This window comes from Streptopelia decaocto (assembly GCF_964273445.1).
Source record: "Streptopelia decaocto genome assembly, chromosome: 8".
NCBI classification, from domain to species: Eukaryota; Metazoa; Chordata; class Aves; order Columbiformes; family Columbidae; genus Streptopelia; species Streptopelia decaocto.
In genome coordinates this window covers 4,114,747-4,136,902 of record NC_138662.1, presented here as the reverse complement: position 1 = coordinate 4,136,902, position 22,156 = coordinate 4,114,747, and the positions used below count along the sequence as shown (strand labels likewise).

Sequence of the window (22,156 nt, the reverse complement as noted above, 5' to 3'; positions counted from 1 at the left end):
TGCACAACTCACTTAAAAGATGAGCCATAACAGTACTTAAAGACAAAGCAGATATTGGCAACTTGCTCTGCTCTCACAGTGAATTATTCACATAAACACAGTAAATATTAGATCCCTAAGGATACTGCAATGTTTTGCACTCAAACAGCCTGACCTGCACACATCTGAAGTAATTTGCAAGGCCATCCTAGTCTAAGGTTTTAACTGAATATACAGTATTTTTACTTTAGTTATTATGACAGACAAGACTGCATGGCAAATTTTAATGTAAATAACAATATTTAATTATTAACCTTACATACATTTAAATCTTATTGGAAGGCAGCAGATGACATCAGTTTTCAGATACTACTTTTGCCAAGAAAAAAACCCCCGAAACCCTCCAGATACCAGGTAAGCATTGGATAGTCTCTTTAACAGCTCCTACAATTTTCAAACACTACCGTTCACTGTAGGAAAGTGTAATGCCATTTTCCTGAAAAGGGAGCTTATGTCTTTGCAGATCCCTCAGATTGGCTTTATTTCTTCCTTAACAAAAGCTGAGTAAAACATAAGCAAGGGCCTCCCAGGTGTTCTGTTTCACACTAATGGCAGGTACTACTAAGATCACAATCTTATGCCAGGTAAGGAGAGGGATGAAGGAGAAGAACAAATAGATTATTTGTTTGGTACAAAAGGCTTTTGTTTGGATTCTTTAACTTAAGTGTAACAGAAATACCAGATGGTACCGGATACATATAGGAGAAACTATTCTGGCATGCATGTTAAAGGAGAACAGTGATTTCAAGGTGGCCACAAGGAAGGCTAAACATGGATACCACCAGAATATAACGCCTCCAGGACTTCCACTCACGTATTAGAAGCAGTAACATTATCAGAGGAAGTGTGTGCCTGCTAGCAATTGCTTTCTGTGCAAAACCCAGACTACGGAATACAGATATAACAGATAAATAGATCATCTCAGATCCTTAAAATGAGCAAGTCTTTGTTCATGTTAAAGTGCCTGTTTCAGATAAGTCTTTATATTGATTTATTAATACCATAAGAGATCCCTCGGTCTGCTTAGAGGATGTAGGATTTTCACTGTATGATCTAGCAGAGAAGATGAAGATGTTGACCTTTCAAAAAATACAGAGATGACAGAAAATAAAAAATCCAGCTTTAACCAACCTCTTCACTGGAGTTCAGCAGTCAGAGATGCCACATCCAAAGCAGATGCATTAAATCAGAACTTCACATGAGTAAAGGCTGGCCAGACCCACCCCCTGGCCTGCTAGTCCTTGTCCCAGCTAGGCCGGCATTCTGGAGAGCTGTGCCTGACCACTAGCAGAAGGTGACACTTGATACAGCAACTAGAAGCACAAGATGCACGTAGGTGTATAATGAAGTGAATGCTGTTGCTTTTGTCTCTAATAAATACACCATCGTTTAAGTATGTAATGTCTTGTAGCTCACATGCATAACTATACATAATTTGCTATTTTTTTCCCCACTTGTGCTGGAACAACTGTTCTGCTGTTTTTTGACTCACTCTTTACAAAACAATGCTTTAGCACAGGCACTGAACCATGAGCTATCTCATTTCAGATGCTAAATCCATTTGTTAAGTATAACTATCCCCATTCTTTTTAAAGGGTTCCAGATAAACTCCAAAAGTTTAATATTTCTTCTTTTGCCTTTGCAAAGCAAAGCACAGTAGAAACAGAATGACTTTTTTAAGAGACAATGTGTTCTCCCAGTATCTTTCCACCACATCCAGGCTAACAATTATGGTTGACTCAATGGTTATACCATTCCATGACTATCTGTCTAAACATTCCTCAGAGTATGAATTCAAGCAAACAACAAAATTTTATTGCCAGAAGAACTCCGACAACTCCATCTACCAGGTGAATTTGTCATTTCTGAAGCTTAGCAGATTCACCAGCTCATCACCCACTGACACTCTGCAGAAGCTCTATCTGGGGATGAAGGCAAAAGCTCCTGGCGGACAAAGGGCTTGTGGTAAAGTACATTATTCCCTCCCTCCCTCCCCCTCACGCTCAGCTCTCATATTTGGATTACCAACTTGACTGCAGTTTCTGCAGAGCTGTGCTTCAGGATCATGTTTCAGGATGTAATTAGCCTTACAAAAAAATGAAGGGAAAATGCTTCAGTCATTTTATTTTCCATGCATAAGCTGCAACTTATGGTGAAATCATTGCTGTAAGTGGACAAAAGAAACATTTTCCATGCTAAAACTTCAACAAAAAGGTTTGCTGCTTACAGATTATAAGTTATACGGGCCGGAGTGGATTAAGAAAATATGAATTGAAGAAAAAAGTTCTAATTTTAGTAAATGCCTTTGTGTTAAAGTTACACTTACAAAAATGTATTATGTTTGTAAAAGAATAAATTTATGTTAAAATCAGGTCACCTAGAAACTAAATTTCTGAATACATAAACGAGAATTCAATAAAATACATATTTTTGTCTGATGTGAAATCACTCTGTTTTCCTGTTCCTAATGCAACTGTAAGTACTGAAAGAGAATTTCCAGCTGTGCCTTGTCAGCCTACGGACCGAACATATTGTGCTGCTTTTCGTTTTCCTTAAGTGAGCTTTTTAGTTCTCCGAGTACCAGTATTAGCGGAGATTCTCTGCACACAGAACAGAACAGCGCTTTGTCCCCAGGGAAAGAAGCTATTTCAGGCTTAACTAAGGAATCATCTAACATGTTTCAACAATCCCTACTGTTTCTCTGTTTGTTTTAAAGATATCACTGTGATTTTGTTTCATTTGCAACTGGAGACTAAATGACACCAAGCAGAATCTGCTGTTAGGTTAGATTACAAGGTAAAACCTTTTAAATTTTAAATTACTGCTTAAAGCATGGTGTTGAATGGCTTAAACTACATGTTAACTTTGCAAATATGTATGAAATAATACTAGCTATATTTAGCAATACTGAACAGAAATGCTTTTCTAGATAAACTATGCAGTACCAGTCAACCTGCTTTTTGTTTGGTGTAAATGTTTGCCATGCACTTCAAGCTTAAACTAACTGAAAGCACAATTAGTTTTGTTGGTGTGGGTAAATGTAACTCTTTTCTATGCAATAAATGTAAAGAACAGTATGTGAAAAATCTTGGTAAATCACTTCTAAACTCTGTGTATCATGAGAAATAACCTGGACATCTTAGAAATGTTTGAATTGAGGCAGAATAGATAGATTATTTAAGAAATTCTGACACGCTGGTATTTCTAAAGGATCACTACTTTTAAAATTAACTATTTCCATCATAGAAAAATGATAGACACTGAACTTAGTGAAGGTAAACTTTTTGAAAGCTACAAACTACTGAACTTATTACACGATATCAGTAAAGGTAATAAAGATGCTTATATGTACTATGCATGATCAAAGCATTTCTGGGTAAAATTAAGAAAGATATAGCAATGCAGCCATGTTGAGAGTACCTGGCAACACAGAGATATAATAATTTCATTGTATTAGCTATCTATATTTTTATATGTAATAATTTATTACAAAAGGCATATAAGTGGAATAGGTTGAATTTTCTCCAAATTAAGCGTTGGCTGGCACTAAATGCAATTTCCTGACAGATCATCTGGGATTCCAGCCATGGGCAGTAAAGGCCCAATGCATTTAAGGTCTTTTTCTTGTATGACATTCACAACTCGGGCGTTAAAATGTGAGACAGCACTTACTTAATAAGCCAAGGAAAGAAACTTAGAAATGTATCTCAGTATTTTGCATGCAAGGAACACCATTTGCTTGAAAATAGCAGCATTAAGCTTTCAGTACTGAAGAGTTGCCTTGGTGTGCAAATATAGCATATTAATTCACATATGTGAACAAGATTAATTTATAAAAACATATTACTGATGGGCTGTTTACTTTTTTATTATTTGTAATTCTAATGTATTTTATGAAAACAAGTTTCATTTGAAAATAACTGGATTTACTATAGAGTTTTACTCTGTATTGAAGTTAACAGCAAAACTCTGAGACATTGTTGGTACAGTAAATGTAATGTAATTCACCCCACCTTATTCCTGACTTTTAAAAATACATGCACAGAGAATGGAAAAGTATTTCAGCCATGCCATTCTATGCCTCTGGTCACAGAAAGAAATGGTTAATGCACAAATGTAATGTAGCAGCATCGTAACTACACAACTATGGCGGTATTGTAAAGTATACTATAAAAATGTGACCATAATTAAGATGTCAGTAACTCAACAGAATGAATACACATGTTCAAGACTTTTCTTTGCATATTCAGTTTTCCCTAAGGGCTCTTTATGTGTTTCATTCAAACTTGTGGAACAGAAGTTTACTGTGTAATTTTATAGCCAGTCATTACCGTGCAAGTAAGTTAGAAACCCAAAACATTAGGTCATTTGTCCTGCAAGCTCAGCTACTAAGAAACAAGCTCTTTCTCAAAAAGAACAGACACCGTCAATGCAGAGTATAAGCTTCTGCATCTATTTGATATGTTAACTAACAGTAATTTTGTAAATAAAAGGCCTACATAAAGACTATACAGCATTTTGGAATAACTGATTTCTAATGGGTAGAAAGCAGTAAACTAAAGTCTGGATTAATTTCAGAACCCTGCTGTTACATAAGACATTACATGGATTTCTGTATGACACTTGCACCTCAAGTTCCCTTTATATAGAAATAAAAACATTAGGTTAGCTTAACAAAAGTCTGCAAATTAATATATATTTATTATAATATTTTAAAATTAAAATAGTTGAACACAGAAACTATAATATTTGAAAGAAGTAAAAGCATACTGGTTTAAGCTTATTTACTGCCAACCTCCCATTTAAAAACATAAGAATAAAAAATAAGAGAATTATGCTGTGGAAAGCATGAAGAACATGCAACCGATCATGTGCTTTATGTTAAAGGAAAGTTAGGCAACTTGTACCAAAATACCAACCTATTATACAAATCTGAAAATACCAAGAATCATGAACTTTAAAAAGATAAACTGATTCAGTCAAAAACAAAGTTCCTCAAATAATACTATCCTCTACTTAGACTAACTCCAATGTGAAAGACTGCATTTAAAGGCAGACTGATGAACATTGAGAAAAAGAATTTTTAAAATCCCCTTAAGATACTGTTAGAGAAAAAACATGGTCATACTCTAAGTCTTGTCTTAGATACAATGACTAATTGATCTAAGCCTCAAGTTCTTCACTCATTCTCAACACCACAAGAATACCAGTGGCTTCAGACTCTACCGTCTCAGTTAAAAGGACAAAAGCATTTTTGAAAGAATGATGCCAACAGAGCTATGACAAATCATTACTAACTTTGGACACGCATGGCCTTATCTCCACTCTGGTTTAGCCATTGCTGGCTGTGCTCTGTGCATGCTCCTGAATCTTGACTGCTCTGTTTTGGAATGCCACCTATTGGTGACAGTAAATGTAATTTTTCTGTTAGAAGCATAAGAATGCTCAAGATATAGAGTAATTTTGAATTTCTTGGAAACTAAATGCAGAACAGAACCCATTATAGATGAACATTTTTGACTATCTACGCTTAATAAAAACTTCCACTAGAAAAGCACAAGTAGTGTTATTGCGACCAACCTTCCAAAAGGTTTCCTCTACTGCAGAACCAAAAAGATTCTGGTGAAGAAGAGGATGGCTAGAAATGAAAGCAAAAGCAACATCTCTTTTCATCCATGGTGAAAAATACCTTGCACAGAAATGACAAACCAAAAGCATTTGGGGCAGCGTATCAGAAATGAATTGAGCATTTTTTCTGTTACTTTGCCATTTCTATGTTTGGGACTTGCAACAACCTGGAAGAAATTTTAGCAATCAAAAAAGTCTTCGCTTTTACACTTTACAGCTCTCAAGAACTCCCTTGCTGGAAGCAGTAATACTTAGTAAACTACAAATGCCCGCTGGCACTGCAAATCTAAACTACCTCTTTAAATGCAACCCCAAACACAAAGCTAGCACCTATTTGAATTTTACTGTTGTCCTTAAGGGCAAAGAATCACAAAACTAAAATTGCTTACTTGAGCTCCCAGAGGGCAATTTCTTTCCAAGAGGAAGCTTGGTTATAATGACCTACTGTGTATCAGTCCACCTGCTTTGAAAAGTGCACCAGGTGACTGATGCAATCCTAAAAGCTCTCTAGGTATCTGATTTTCTTCTTTTTTGCCCTTCCAGGATCCATTCTGAGACGCACAAAAGCATGGAGGCTACATCATTAGTCTATTATTTCCTTCTTGTCTCTCTGTGCATTGATTTTTCTCAAAATGAAACCAGCGCAGTTGCCAGGAGGCCCAGCAGAAGAATGCGCTCCAGAGGACAGATGAGGAGCTCCCCGGCAGGCCGCAGGTCCCCAAGGCAGTCGAGGACGGAGCTTCCAGCTCCTGTTGCCGTAGTCCCCAGCATCCCTCTGATTAATATCGACGACAGTGTCATGGGAGTGTTTGACTCTCTCATAGGTTTGGGTGGACATGAATCCAGTTACAGTGTCTTACCAGGTAAGAAAAAAGCCCTCTGCTATTTAGAGTGGGCCCATTTTTCTCTTGATATCAAATGAACTGTATAAAATCATGAAAGCTTTATTTTAGCTCTACCCTGTTTCCTGAAAAATAAGACCTAACCTGAAAATAAGCCCCAGCCTGATTTTTCAGGATTTTTGAGGATGCTCAAAATATAAACCCTACTCCAAAAATAAGCCCTGGTTACAGTTCATAAAAAAGTCAATTTAAAAAGTGCCCAGGCAGCTATACATGTAAAAAAGTAAAATTAATTGGCAATAGAATGCAGCAGGACAGACAGACCCTTCACCAAGAAAAGCCGACAGCCCCAAAAGAAGCACACTCAAAACACCCCACGAGACCCAGACCAATAAGGGTTGGCAAGTGTTGGGCTCTCACACACAGATCGGAGAGTCATGATGATGTTCCAGAATGTGATGCTGTGACTATATTTGAATAAATGTTCTTTTTAAATTCAAGAATAAATGTAGATTATTGTTCATGGAAAAACAAGTCCTAACACATCTTTTGGAGCAAAAATTAATATAAGACCCTGTCTTATTTTCAGGAAACAACGTAATGTAAATTTTGTTGGGATATTTTCATATCTTCAAACATGTAGCAAGTTTGAAGGCCATTTTGAAGAATTTCTTCCTCAATGTATCTCCTAAGTCAACTAACTTTCACTGAGGCCCTAACACAAATAACACATTATTTCAAATGGATTTAAGTTTGTTGTTATTGTTGTTATTTTCTGAAAAGCAACATTCTTACTATGTGTACCTGCAATATTTTGGGAATAAGTCCTTATTTTGTAAGTAAATCCGTAACATACAGTAATATCTGTGATATGAAACTTACATTACAAACAAGACCCTTAAGATGGAAAATTAAACAGGGAGGAAAAAAGCCACACATTCAACACAGGATCACTCTATTCTCTATCTAATGTGGAGAACATTGATTTATTTAAAAGAAGTTCAATAGTATGATTTATATAAAACTCACCTTCTTGGTGAGCTAGAGGTTTTCACATTGCTGTACTAATATGTATCTTATGGGTTTTGAAGGAGATGTAGAAAAGAGGATTTGATGTCTTAAGAAACAAACAAAAACGTGTAATTTCACTGATCTCTGCTGGTACGTGGTAATTGTAACAGGCCTCTCTACAGTCTCCCCAAAGAACACAAGACCAGGCAGGGACTGAGAACTGATACTTGTTAAGCGTCTCTTTGGTGCAGTAAAGGAAGAGAGAACTCATGCTCTAGAATGCTCGTGATTATACATTCAACATCACAAAGGTTTCCAAAAGTCTAAAAATCAGACATCCATTGTGCAGATGAGAACTTTTGAATACCACTGTCAGTATTTTTCAGTTTTGAAACCCAATTGAAATTATCAAGATGTTATAACCAATTAAAAATTATTGAGATGTTATAACACTTCATTTCTGTACATAAAAGAGGTTGAAGAAGAGACATTGGGATGTTGTGAGGAACCAATACAGGGGAGTGTCCACTCTGTACCTAATAAATATAAAGACAAAGATACTCCCATTCCAGCAACAAGAGGTCACGTGCTGAGTAAAATCACCATATGCAATTTTATGAGGAAACAAACAAACACAACAAAAACAATGCCCTTACTACCACTGTTCTATATAACATGACCATAATATATTTTTATAAGCAAAAAGTTAATCTTCTTAGGGTATCATGCAAGAGATATGACCACTAGGCTAATAGGTCTGAACTTTAATGGCAAAACATATTTTAGTCACATTTTCTTAACAATTATTATTTGTGGTTAGTCCTCACTTTCAGAAAGGCTGAACCATGTCAAATCAAATATTTTAAAGGAGGGAGTTTCGATGGAAAAACTAGCAAAACCCTTGACTATAGCATTTCTAGTGTGTACTACACTATTACATACTACAAATGTCAAACCTTTAATTTAAAAATACTTTTAAAATTAAACAGAGGAAAATGCCACATAAATAGCATACACTTCATGTAAGATATTCCAGTGTCTCTGTCAGAGACCATCAGTCATGCTGAAATAATGCATGGTTCTTCCCCCCTCCCCGCTCCGTTTGTTTCTTTCTATCTGGACTTGAATCCAAAAGCTGAGCTAAAACCACTGAACTCATTTTATTTGGAGCTTCACACTGAATTTACACCATATTTCCAAAGGTTAAAAGTCCTGTGCTCATCTGCCAAAGACTTCAACCACAAGGCATTTTTTAGTCTAGCTTTTAAAGTTCAAAATTTTTTCAAGTTAATGTCAGATTTGGAAAAAACAGAGCCTGTTAAATAATAGAACAGTATTATTAATCATGCTCCAGAACAGAAGAAAATGTAATCCAAAACTTAATTTTAATTCTCCTAGCTACTAACTTTGCTCTCAGTAGCCTAAAAAAACAATTTACAGAAATTATACGCATGATGAAAATTAATACTTAAATATAGATTTAACAGTAACCAGATAATACCTCCTTCCTCCATATAGAAATCAAGTGAACCATTTAAATGAAATCAAACAGTTCACCACAACATAAGAGAACCTGCAGTTGTTTGTCCTTTACAGTCTGCCCACTAAGCAGCACAGAATGGGATGTGCACCGCTGCACTATTTCTAATATGTCTTACACCTCACTCCTCCTTGCTCGTACCACCATCCTGAAGTTACTCAGTGGACAGGAAGTTTAAAGAGCATCTCAGCGCAGCCTGTACTCTGTGTCAAAGGGGTTACGTGAATTCCAAGAGTGCCAAATAGCAGTTCTGCCACACAGTAAGTGGGTACCTCTTTGAGTACACACACTTGTCCTGTCTTTTTAAGTAACTCTCACGTTCACAGAAAACAAGATAATTTGTTAAAGAAGTCTGCAGAGGCCAAGGCCTGATAAACCATGTCTTTATGCTTATTCAGACAAGACTTGCACCAATTTCAGATACAGTCTAGTAGCTAAAACAAAATAAAGAATTTAAGGAAGCACAGAAGAATTTCCATCTCAAGCCAGATACGTTCCTCTGGAACAGCTGACATTTTATTGTTTAACATGAGAAAGTGTAGTGTTCTTTTTGTGTTTCCTTTGGAGATTATTTAAAAGAAATATTGTGGCTTCCTGGCAAGCACATAAAAAACAGAAGTCAGGATCCAACAAACAGCTGGATTACAGATACCTGGGTAGAATGACAAGGGACTTCCAGCCAAATAACATTTGGCCTGGGCTAATTAATCTCCTCCTTCAGTTAACATGGCTTGATTAGAGCACAATGTTATGTGGCCGAAATGATGCCCACATATCCTGGACCTTTAGAAATGGGTTTTTGAAAAAACAAGATGCAACTGTTCAAAAAATTAATTTCTCTCCCATTTCATCTGGAGAGTAACTTACATCAAAAGAGCACTTTTTTAAAAATATAAGGAATATAGAGGAGCATCCAAACAGGACGATTCTGATAATCAATTTTTATTCTAGAACACAGGTTTGTTTTCACTGTTCTTTAAATAGCTAAGCAAAGGAATACACCTTTGTTATGAAACTGAGATTAAGACTGCCTTGAAGGACTTTGCAAAATGCCTGATTTGATTAAGTCCAGAGACATTTCAAACCAAATATTGACAATAGCCTGGTCAGGATATTTAGAGACCATCCTGAATAATCTTCCCTTTAAAGCTGAACAACCATGCATGGACCAGGGTGGAGTGTGGGAAACAAATCCAGCAAGCAATCCCTCCAAAGACTATTCATCTATCACTAATGAAAGTCTCTTGAAAGCAAGTTCAGCCGAGGTAAGATTTTTCCACTGTATTAGACAATCTTTATCTGAAGGATGAAGTCAAACCATATAGGAAAAGAGGAATTTTTTTGGTATTTATATGCAGGAAAGTACAAAGTAACTTAAAAAGGGGTTTTCAGCTTGAAACTAACACTTCAGCAGTGCGTTCTAACATTAATTAGAAAGAGGAAAAGGAAGGTGTGTAGGGAGTGCAGGTTCTCACTGGATTCAGAGGTATGCACAAAAATAGGAAAATATTCGTATGGGATGAAGAATCTCAACCTTGGCTTCCCTTCTCTCAAATGAATGAAAAAAAAAAAGCATCATGCTAAAGTGCAATGTTTATCCTGGAGTCTGGATGAGAACCGCCCAAGGAAACTTTTGCTGAGGCAGACTCCATCACTGGAAGGAAAGAGACACTCAGAACAGTTTCCTTCCCAAGTCTTTACGCTCTTCAAACAACTTGCCTACTGGATATCTGAGTATAGCTTACAAAATAAATCTCTTCTACATTTCTTTCTGAAAATTTCTACAGGTACCTTGCGGAAATCTCTTTTTTCTTTGTGTAGATTCATGTCCAGAAGCTTTGGAGACAAAGTATTTATTTGAACTTTCTGCTTTGCTAGCAAAGATTTTTTTTTTTTCAGATAAAGCAGTTACAGGAAAGTGGAGAAGTTTCTCATCTTACCAGTTATTACAGAATGGACTTTACTTCCATTAAGACCATCCACAGTCATTATAAAGTGAATATTGTTAGCCTCTCAGTTCCACAAAGCCTTAACAAAACTTTCTCATTTAATACGCAATATATTAGAAGAGATGTCTAGTGCACACGAGAGAAAGAGAAGGGGTTCTGGAAAAAATATTCTCAAGTTCTGCATGATTTATTTTAATTCCATTGTAATGAAGAAAAAGTTTGCTTCTTTCTCAACTGTATGTATGCACAGCTTTCATTGAGATCTGTGACTTCTGCTTTCAGTTTCTAAGCATGGAGAGGAAAGAGGACCTGCCATGCAAAAAAACTCTCAAACTCACCATTTAGATTTAATTTTCCCATTTTAGGAATATCTCTGAACTTGAATAACTCAAGATTTTTCCAGAAGACAAAGCTGGTGAGGGTCCTCATCAGCTGGCTAGGAAGAGGAGGAAACAAACTATTCTAGTGACTGCCTGAAACAGAGGGAACAGACAATTTTGGGGACAGAGAACCTGCCCTCAGCTTTCAGGGTGAAGCTGTGAGCAGGTGACAGCTCCATCCACATTAATTGTGTGCCTGGCCTTTATCACCTTCACAGCAGAGAGGCCAAGAACCAAACAGGCACTGGAGGCTACTACTAAGCTGAAGAAAACAGAGTTATAAAGAATAAGGAATAGGGGTAAGATACTTAGAATAGGGTGTATTTTACATATTTTCAAAATGACAACAAAATAGCAGCACTTCTTTCCAAACTTTCAAATAAACAGTGCTGGTTTTATTTTTGTTTAAGCTATTTAACTCCAATTTTCTATTTTCTTTCTCTTAGGAAAGAAGGGACACTGCACAGCTAATGGGATGATTATGTATGATAAAGCCGTTTGGTCTCCCCAGCCCTGCATTACCTGTCTCTGTTCAAAAGGAGAAGTGATATGTGACACAACCATGTGCCACCCTCTGAAATGTCCCAAAACTATTATACCTGCAGGAGAATGCTGCCCAGTTTGTTCTGATACTGGTATGGTCCACCACAGTATTTTTTTATTTTTTTAAAACTCTCTCACCCAAAACGTAACATAAAGGCTACATTTAACGATATCAAGGATTAAGGTATGCATTATCCTCTTAGAGCAAAAACAAGTCTTGAATTACAGGAGCATAAGAGCAGGTCTTCATAATTTCTAGTCAAGTTGTCTTCAGTTTCTTAGAGTTCACTAGCTGTTAAATGACTTTGACACAATACTTACATAAGAGATGTTAAGTATGCAATAGTAAAGATATTTGTATTTCTCTTTTTATTTTCCCCTTTCTGCTTCTTCCCTCCTATCTTAACAAAATTTTGGCAAATGTATGAAGAAAGAACATCTGGTTACATTTTATATCCCACTTCCATTTACAAAGGATTGGTCAATAACTACTAACCATTATTAATGTATTACACATACATAATAAACAGTTTACAGACTGGTAAATCTTTGTTAGGAGTGTAAAAACATGCAGCTATTTGGTATAAATCAAGAGACAAAAGTCAACTCACAAGAGGAACAACAGAACTACAATCTTGCTTCTTTATAAAAATTTAAACAAAATCAGTACCTTTAAAAGGAAAGGAATTGAGGAGATAAAGACAAAAAGTGATTTCCTTCCCTCACTCCCAAGATCCCAAGACTGCAACATGCTGAACTTAAACTCCTCTTACCATAAAAATATTAGTGTCGCATGTGTGCACACATATGACACACAGAAATGTAGAGACAACATAGAAATTATCCGTAGAACTAGAAGTCATGTTGATAGAAACAGTCTCCTTTTATGTGAATTGCGCGGTCATGTAAAAACTGCATTTTGGTAATGGAGTTAACACATTTCCCCAGTGGGTTCCCCACCTGCAGCCTTGTCTGCACCTGACAGTCCCTTGCACAGGAGAACAAGTCTTAACCTTTGTGAATTTTATTCCAGTTACCTTCCTCTCACTTCCAGACAGATTATTTTTCCTCTTTAGACACCTCCATTAATAAAAAACAACTAATTAAGATACTAGTTCAAGAAGGGAGATAATGAAGGCTATATTAATTTTCTCCCCTTTTTTCTAGAGTTGGAATGAATCATATCTGTCTACAAACTTCATGGTTGACATAGTAATCTCTCAAAGTATGTCTCTTCTATCAAGTAGTAATATAAGCCCATATTTTCATTCTTTCAGATCATATTCTAAGGGGAATACTATTCTTCTATAGTTACCATATTTTGACTATATGAGGGGAACAAGGTTTACTAAAACTTTAGTTTCATATCCTCTTATCAGACAACTTTTTTTTTTTGTTCTCATTGTCTCTGGTTAGCATCCAGTTTGGATCCAAGTATTATCTCACTGGATGACATAAGTGAGTTTTCTGGTGATTCTCCAGAACCCAATGACCTTGACAACACCAAAGTATTGTCATCAGCGCGTCCTCAAACTGAAAAAGATGAACTGCTTAGAACAGAAGTGGTAGAGCTTAAAGACAAAGAGGGTCACAAAAAGGGTGAAAAGAAAAGAAAAAGGAAAGGCAAAAAAAATCGACATAAGGATAAAGCCCGTCGCAGAGAGAAGAAGCCTATCACAAGAAAAGAAGCTGCAGAAGATGACGTACAATATGAAAGTGATGAAGATGATGGTACTTTCAGAATGCCATCTCATTTCCCAATTCCTGTTCCACCCATAGAAGCTCCTCCTCTGCCAGCTGCGTGTTCTGCCTCGGACACCACAGTGAGCTGCATCAACGCCAAGCTTACACAAATCCCACCAATCTCGGATCCAGATCTAACGAGTCTAGACCTCACAGGTAAATAACGGCTCTACTTGGCACTACTTTTTCCCATGAAGTAATATTATCCATTCTCAAATACAGTCAACAATAGCATTAATACTTTGTCGTTCCTTATCATAGATATGTATTAGAATTAATTTCACAGCTAAGCCTCTAAAGCAATAAATTAAAAATGTTAGATTTGCTTACTAGTGTTTAAATCCTAATACGTATATATCTACACACAATTATTGTACATAATACAACAATTTTTGTAATCTATTTTTCATGTACAATACTACACAGCTCAGATGCATACTGTATTTCATAACTCAAACTATTTTCTTGAATTCTGTCCTAGGAAATAGTATCACTACTATCTCAGATGAGGCATTCAATGGAATACCTAATCTGGAATGGATTGATCTGAGTAAAAATAATATCACCTCTCCTGGCATAGGTCCCAAAGCATTCAAAGTAAGAAAAACTGACTTTTCTACTATCTTATGACTAATTATTGCTTAAAGGAAAGTTTTTCTTGCTTTTCAGTCTATGGATCTAAAACAGTTTTCACCTTGTATGAGCAAACATCATATAATTGCAATACAGTTAATCCTGGCTATTTCAGGAAATCTCTTGTCATAATCAATAATATCTGGAGACTTTTGAAAGACATTCACCAAGTACTAAATTTTTAACAATAAGAGAGGGACAGTTTTCTGATATTTTATCAGTTGCAGCTGAGGTGTTTCAGAATTGAACGGCTCATATTCCATTAACAACACCTGGGATATTTAGGCCCAACATTTGTAAATGTATGTATCATCTTTCTCACTACATTAGCTCTGTAAAGCTTATGCTTTGGAATACCCAAAAAGATCTGCTAATGCCAGCTCTTACTATAAAAATCCACTCGATAGCAGTTCATGTAATCAGCTGTATCCTTATTGTTGACTATCTTTAATGAGACACTTTGAAGCACAGCAGCTTACTGAAAGAGCTGCTTTCTCATAAAATAGTCCAAGAATCTTTCTGTATTCAGTCTTTTTCTTCCAAGGGGAATTGACACGGTAATCGGATATTCAAGTGCATCTACATATTCCTTACTTGAAGACAGAATAGTCCCATAACAATTTCTCATGCAAGCAAGTATGCACAGGCAGTAATTCAAGTGCAGAAGTAAGTCATCAAGGCTTTGCTTTTTCAAGCAAGATGGCTACAAAAAGCATACAAACAACGTATCGAATTATCACAGTATGTTTTTACTTTTGTTTCCTGCCATATGCAATCAGTCCTCTTGTAGGACTCTCTGGATACCACCTCCCTCTATAGCATGAACAACTTTGGCTGATTTCAGAGGACTTCGGTTTGTACAACTCCTATGAAATCAAAGTGGATGGAAAAGACTGACCAGGAAGGTGCTTCAATCATGAAATATATTTTCATGAGGCTTACATCACTCCACCTTTTAAGGAAATGCTCACTACTGCATGATTACTGATGTGCATTTATCAAAATTAATCTGTCATAATTTTTCATACCAATTTTTTAAGCCAGCTAAAGTAATAAAATCCTAGGTCACTGAAAAAAATGCTGTTGTTGTGCTTGAGTGAGGTAAATTTGCTGACCTATAGAAAACCATCAATTTGCTCACAAACAAAGAGTATAAATGCATGATCTCTAAATGTATGTACCTTGAACTCCTAAATCCTGCAGTGGGGTAATACCTACATGAGTCACGGGCTGTAGCGGTAATACAAGCAGTCATGACTGGGCCCCGTTAAAAGCTGATGTGCTCAATCAAGCTCTTCTGGTTACACATTACATCAACTGGCACCTTTGTTAATATTTGGCATAAATAAACCAATTGATTAAACTGACAGGAGAAAACCACTTTTCAATTCCAAACACTGGATATTTGTGCACTGCTGCTGAAAATCTTCAAAATGTGTGTGTTTGAGAAAATGTGAACTAAGATGTCAAGATTAAGTTTAACCGTATATTTTACACTTTGATAATCTAAGTTCTCTTCTTCATCCCTCTGATTAAGGTCCTGAAAAAGCTAAAACGTTTGTATTTGGATGGAAATATGCTGGTTCATATTCCCCCTGGACTGCCATCAACGTTGGAAGAAATAAAAATAAATGACAACCACCTTCATGCCATTGATGAAGATGGCTTACAAGGTACTAAGAAAACTAATATCCATCATATGAATGAATATCCATCATATGTTGAACATACATACTCTCCTGACCCAAACCTAATTGCTTTACGTGTGGTGAAACTATATTATTAATTAAATTGCACAAAAGTGTGAATCTCTAAAATTCTACAAACTAATAAGCAATATAATTCTATGATTATGAGATAATGAAAATTCTTTCACTATATTTCTTCCTTGCTGTAAACTGATCTGAATAACGTTTAAGGCAGTTAATTTTTAAATATGCATTTTAACAAGATATAAGATGGCATTAACTTACAGAAATTCCAACTTTTTTTTCCCTAGATTTAAAAAACTTGGTCACTCTGGAATTAGAAGGCAATAAACTTAGTGAAGCGAATGTCAGCCCTTTGGCCTTTTATCCTTTGAAAAGTCTCTCCTATTTGCGACTGGGAAGAAATAAATTTAGAATTATCCCACAAGGTCTTCCTGCTACTCTTGAGGTAAAACCAAAACCACCAAAAAGAAAACCAAAACAGAACAAAACCAACCAAACAAGAAAGCTTTATTTTTCCAGACATTTTCACAATCTTTTTTCCTCCTACTTACTGCCTTACTGTCATCAGGCGGAGATAAAGTTGAATATTATAAATTTGTTTTGAGGTACGCTAGTAATTTTTATTCCTAAATCATTATTTATAGAAATTTACTTATGTACCCAACTCCCTCCCGAGAGGTATCTTTTAAGTCTGAATTTATCTAGTGGTGTCTCACAAAATAGTTCCTGCAACTTCTGTCTGCTCAGTCGCACACAATTCACCAAACACTCCTAATACAATATCTTAGCGGAAAAACATGGTAAATATTGGGTTAATGCACAGAGGAAAGCTCACAAGACATATATCTCAAAACAGACTTCTTGAGAGCATGGAAGAGCCACTAGCCAACCACAAGAGTAAAAAAAGGCATCAAAAATAACACAGTAAAATGTGACATTCCTAACATTATTTCATCATTTAGGTCCAGAGAGGTTCTCCTTCCCCTCTACTCCGCCCTGGTGAGACCACATCTGGAATATTGTGTCCAGTTCTGGCCCCTCAGTTCCAGAAGGACAGGGAACTGCTGGAGAGGGTCCAGCGCAGGGCAACAAAGATGCTGAAGGGAGTGGAGCATCTCCCGTGTGAGGAAAGGCTGAGGGAGCTGGGGCTCTTTAGCTTGGAGGAGACTGAGGGGTGACCTTATTAATGTTTACAAATATAGAAAGGGTGCGTGTCAGGAGGATGGAGCCAGGCTCTTCTCGGTGACAACCAGTGGCAGGACAAGGGGTAATGGATTCAAACTGGAACACAAGAGGTTCCACTTAAATATGAGAAGAAACTTCTCAGTGAGGGTGACAGACACTGGCCCAGGCTGCCCAGGGGGGTTGTGGAGTCTCCTTCTCTGCAGACATTCCAACCCGCCTGGACACCTTCCTGTGTAACCTCATCTGGGTGTTCCTGCTCCATGGGGGGATTGCACTGGATGAGCTTTCCAGGTCCCTTCCAACCCCTGACATTCTGGGATTCTGTATTTCACATCATATTTATCTTACATTACAAGCCATTATCAGGATCTCAATCTGTTTAAAATATGCAGTTTTGATATGCTGTAGACTCACAACATTAAGTTTTGTAAAACATTAACATTTTATATTCCTATAAATTTGAAAGTTTCAAAGCTCACAAGTGCCCAGCAAAATTATTAAGAAAGCAAGACTCTTAATATTTTTTTCCTCTCACTAATAGCTTTCCAAGATAAAAAAAACCCAAACAACTTCTTGTCAATCTCATCACTCTTACCTTATGTACTCTTACACTGTACAACTTCAGGCAAGACAAACGATACAGTTCTTTTTCTATTAGATCTTTCAAAGGAATCTGTATTCTCACAAATGAGAAAACAAAACAATTGCTTTGAAAAACTGCATTTCTGAAAGTCACACTACAGATACAAACCAGCTCAGATTCAGATTATGATTTCTTTAGCCAGAAATTAACAGACAGATCAGGTAATATAGAGGACAGGTAATAGCTACATGTTGAATTTGCAGTGGGAAAGAAGAGCGTATTTTGCTTTCACACATTTTCTTTCCAAATGTACTTTCAGGAGTTATACCTTGAAAATAATCAAATTGAAGAAGTGTCAGAAATTTGCTTTAACCATACAAGAAACATAAATGTCATTGTGCTAAAGCATAACAAATTAGAAGAGCACAGAATAGCACCTTTGGCTTGGATAAACCAAGAGTAAGTATGAATCATTTAAACTATAATTATTTTCTAGTTCTCTGTTATTGGTGAGTCAGATAATGAAATAAATATTTACACTTCATTACTTTTAGCTTGAAATTGGAGTTTTCATTTACTTGATTTTCTTAGCTAATTTGTCTTAATTTCCTTTGCTAATTTGTCTTAATTTCCTTTGCTAATTTGTCTTAATTTCCTTTGCTTAAATTGTATCATCTAGGAAGTATTCAGAGTTGGCTTGAAAACAAAAAGATTTTACACCTCAATTCTGTACTGTAGTAATATAGAAGTTTGAACATTTTTTTCTGACAGACCGATCAAAAACTGAACATTATACAATAATTTGGTGCTAATATATCATTATCTCACAGGTAATTTAAAAATAATTGAATATCATCCTAGTCTTATTTCCCATCAGATTAAAAATTATAGAAGCAAATAAGATGAAGGGAAGCCTGTGCAGCCCCATTGGGTAAGAGTAGAATATAAGCAGAGGAAGCAATGAGAATGAAAGCAGCAAAAGACGATACTGCTTTCAATTCTTCTGGTAAATTCTTTACCAAGCTCCATAGGGTACCTTGCCATAATCTGTCAGCTGCAGCCCTACCAGCTGATTTCTGGATTTGTAAACTGCTTAATCTGAAAACAACCACACTGTTAGTAAGGGCTTCTCTCATCTCTGGAAGTGAAGCACATTGGAATGAGTCTAAAGGTGCCATTCACAAAACAATTCCTTTTCAAATGGGCTTTAGAACGAAATGCACAGATGCCTGTCATTGGGCCAGCCACTGCAGTGCCAAGCTTATCAGGTGTTTTGCAGTGTAACTCGCTACTGCAGTTCAGCAATGCACATCAATCCCAAACTGGTCCCTTGAGTTTCCTCTATCCAACCTTCTCTCTGTACTCATTCCTGTAGGTTTCTTCCCACCAACAGCATCATTGTGCTTGACTGATAATTCACTTCATTTCTTTCTATTCCCAGAGTAATTATGCATGACCATGTTCCATAAAATGCATTCTGTTCCATTAAGAAGAACAGATTTCCCTTTGAAATTTAGTTTCCTTGTAATCATGTTAAGCATTGTTTTGTACAGAACGTAGCAGTAACAATGCAGAATGCTATCATGTTTACAGCCCATTTTTCTTCTCTCCTTTAATTCAGGAACTTGGAATCAATCGATCTGTCTTATAACAAGTTATATCACGTTCCCTCCTATCTGCCAAAATCTTTACTACATCTGATACTTATAGGAAATCAGATTGAAAGAATCCCAGGATATGTGTTTGGTCACATGAAGCCAGGGCTGGAGTATCTCTACCTGTCCTTTAACAAACTTACTGATGATGGAATAGATCCAGTATCATTTTTTGGAGCATACCACTCTCTGAGAGAGCTGTTTTTGGATCACAATGAATTGAAGTCTGTACCATTTGGAATTGATGAAATGAGAAAACTACGTTTTCTAAGACTGAACAATAATAAAATAAGGTAATTTCCAAGTTCTTTGTTACATTAATGGCATTAAAAAATTGTCACATGTTTTAAGAACTTTTTACTTTAAAGTAAATATTTTTTAAAAATTCTGAAGGCAGAGCTAAATCCTGCATTTTCTGCTGCAGTATTTCAGTGTAGGACAAAAGTGAGATTTCACCCTTCCTCATCATTCTTGAAAATGCTCACAAATCTCTAAATAAATTATATCCCTAAAATAAATTATAAGTTATAAGTTATCTTGAATAAATAAAATATAATTCCTCCCACAATGTCACAGGACGGTCCCTCCAGAGCGCATCTGCAGGACTCATACCAGTGATGATGATGTTCATGACCACAGTGACGAGGAGGAGAACGTAGAGTCACGCTTGGAACATGTTCATCTTGAAAACAACTACATCAATACAAGACAGCTATCACCACACGCATTTTCATGCATAAGATCATATTGCAGTGTTGTTCTTAAACCACAGAAGATCAAATAAACACCCACAACTTCTGCATTGCAATCCCTATCTCTAGAAAAACAGCTTTATTTATTCTCTGCTACTAACAGGTCTGCTTATTTCTCAGTTAAACCCTTCTTGCTACTATAAATAAGATACAGTATGCTATTTACTGAGTAAGGTAGTGTATTTCTCAATAGTGTTTCATTATAAAAACATTAAATGTAAAAATAGAAGCTCAAGATTATGTCACAAATTTTTATTTCTATTGATAGAAATTCTACTTCAAGACAACAGACCAAACTGTGTCTCCAGATACAGCTGCATTAAATCAGATTTTAGAAAAGAAGAATATAACTAAACCCTCAACTTTGTCCTGCCTTATTTGATCAACTGAATTTAAAACATTTTAAATGTTACAAATAAAAGTCCTTCTGCTATGAACATTCTAGCAGTGCAAGAATCAAGTTTCTTAAAACATCCATGGTGCTGGAATTCCTACGAAGCTTTTTGCAGTGATATGTTTTCTTCTAAATGAAAGTTCATGGAAAAATTGTTAAATTGTTTGTTTTAGAGAGATGACTCTGAATACTCAATCCAATACTGTGTTTGAATAGAGGGAGCTAGAGGAATGAACAATTAATTTCCATACAGATGCGCTTAAAAAAAAGAAGCAAAATACTGAAGTTTTGTTTTTTTCTTCAGAGATTGACAGGTCTCACTCATTTGCACAATAGTTAGTTTACTAGCTTTCTATACTGCATAGAATCAGGATCCTATTGCCCATTTAGGGGACTAATTAGACTTTGTCAAAATAATCAGTTAGTGGTTACTTGAAAGCTTCTAGATAGTCATAAATCACCACTTCAGAGACAATGTTGATAAAGCAGTTTCAGTAATACGTTTGATGCGAATGTCTGCTTAGGTATACAGTAAGTATAAATTAAGTGTTTAAAAATAGATCCCTGTTTCCCTAGAAAGGAGTTCAGACTCTTGAAGAAAAGAAGCATTTTAATATACTGCTCCAGATTTTAATATTGTATTCTTTCTTTAAAGTGGCAGATCATAGACAGCATATTCGAACACCAAAGTTTAGTTTCCTCTGAAGCTTTCCCATCGTCATAAAAACAAACCCACATTGTTCTGTCTCTAAGTTGACTCTTACTCAGATAAACTGTTACCTGCAAGACATAATGGTACTTCATCTCCAGTGAGTCAAAATATAATTTATTGTAAGAAACAATCCTAAGATATGTGAATTTCTGTAAGAAGATTGCTTTGGATATTTGGTTTGGTTAAGTATAGTTGGAAGTCATGCTGCAGTGATTTGTTAGGTTTGGTAAAGAACAGAAAAAACAACAGGCTGAGTTCTTACATACTATGTTCTGTTTTGGGTAATTTGATTTCATAGCTTTTGTGCTTTCAACATTTGATTCCTTCCTTCCTTCCTTTTGACTTTGGCTAATACTTTGGCTAACATTTCTATGTCAAACACCATTAAGTTTCCAAACTACTGTTTTGAGAGACTAAACAAACTAAATTATTAGAATTAATACTTTCAGTCTATTGCTAAATAACATCACATTCTGCAGCGCTGCTGAGCAGTGCTTTCTGAAACTTTACTGAGCTTTTTTTAATGCACAGATTGACCCAAGGAGGGATTTCCAGATAAACAAGCTGCTGTATTACACCATTTTATGCATTCTTATAATAAATTCTAGCAAAACACCTGTATTGCTGCAATTATTCTCATTCAAATAGATTACTTTTCTTACCAAAGCATGCAGACTTACAAGACCCACTAGAAAATCTCCACTGGATTTGCATGGGATAACACCGCTAAAATAAAGATGACTAAATATTTATTGTGACCATTAATATACTTCTTTCTCTAATACGTGATTCTTCACTTTTAAGATATCATAAAAGTGAGTTTTATGCAAGTCACGTGTAAGATTTTTCCTTTGG

General features: G+C 36.1%; 2 protein-coding genes across 5 annotated transcripts in view; one reads left to right on the top strand and one right to left on the bottom strand.

The window, feature by feature from the left end:
• Positions 1-22,156, bottom strand: part of CENPP (centromere protein P) — a 133,194-nt gene that overhangs the window by 25,859 nt on the left and 85,179 nt on the right. The gene's annotated exons all lie outside the window — the stretch shown is intronic.
• ECM2 (extracellular matrix protein 2) lies at positions 1,840-22,082 on the top strand. 3 transcript variants are annotated; one of them, XM_082059961.1, is made up of 11 exons: positions 1,840-2,004; positions 2,756-2,835; positions 6,211-6,530; positions 11,836-12,024; positions 13,349-13,831; positions 14,157-14,272; positions 15,846-15,981; positions 16,308-16,465; positions 18,108-18,247; positions 19,410-19,736; positions 20,020-22,082. In XM_082059961.1, the coding sequence occupies exons 3-11, from the start codon at positions 6,236-6,238 to the stop codon at positions 20,225-20,227; spliced, it is 2,052 nt and encodes a 683-aa protein (XP_081916087.1). In that variant the 5' UTR covers positions 1,840-2,004; positions 2,756-2,835; positions 6,211-6,235; the 3' UTR covers positions 20,228-22,082. The 3 variants fall into 3 exon arrangements, with proteins under 3 accessions (XP_081916087.1, XP_081916088.1, XP_081916086.1); XM_082059962.1 differs by lacking the exon at positions 2,756-2,835; XM_082059960.1 differs by lacking the exon at positions 1,840-2,004 and having other exon boundaries at positions 2,627-2,835.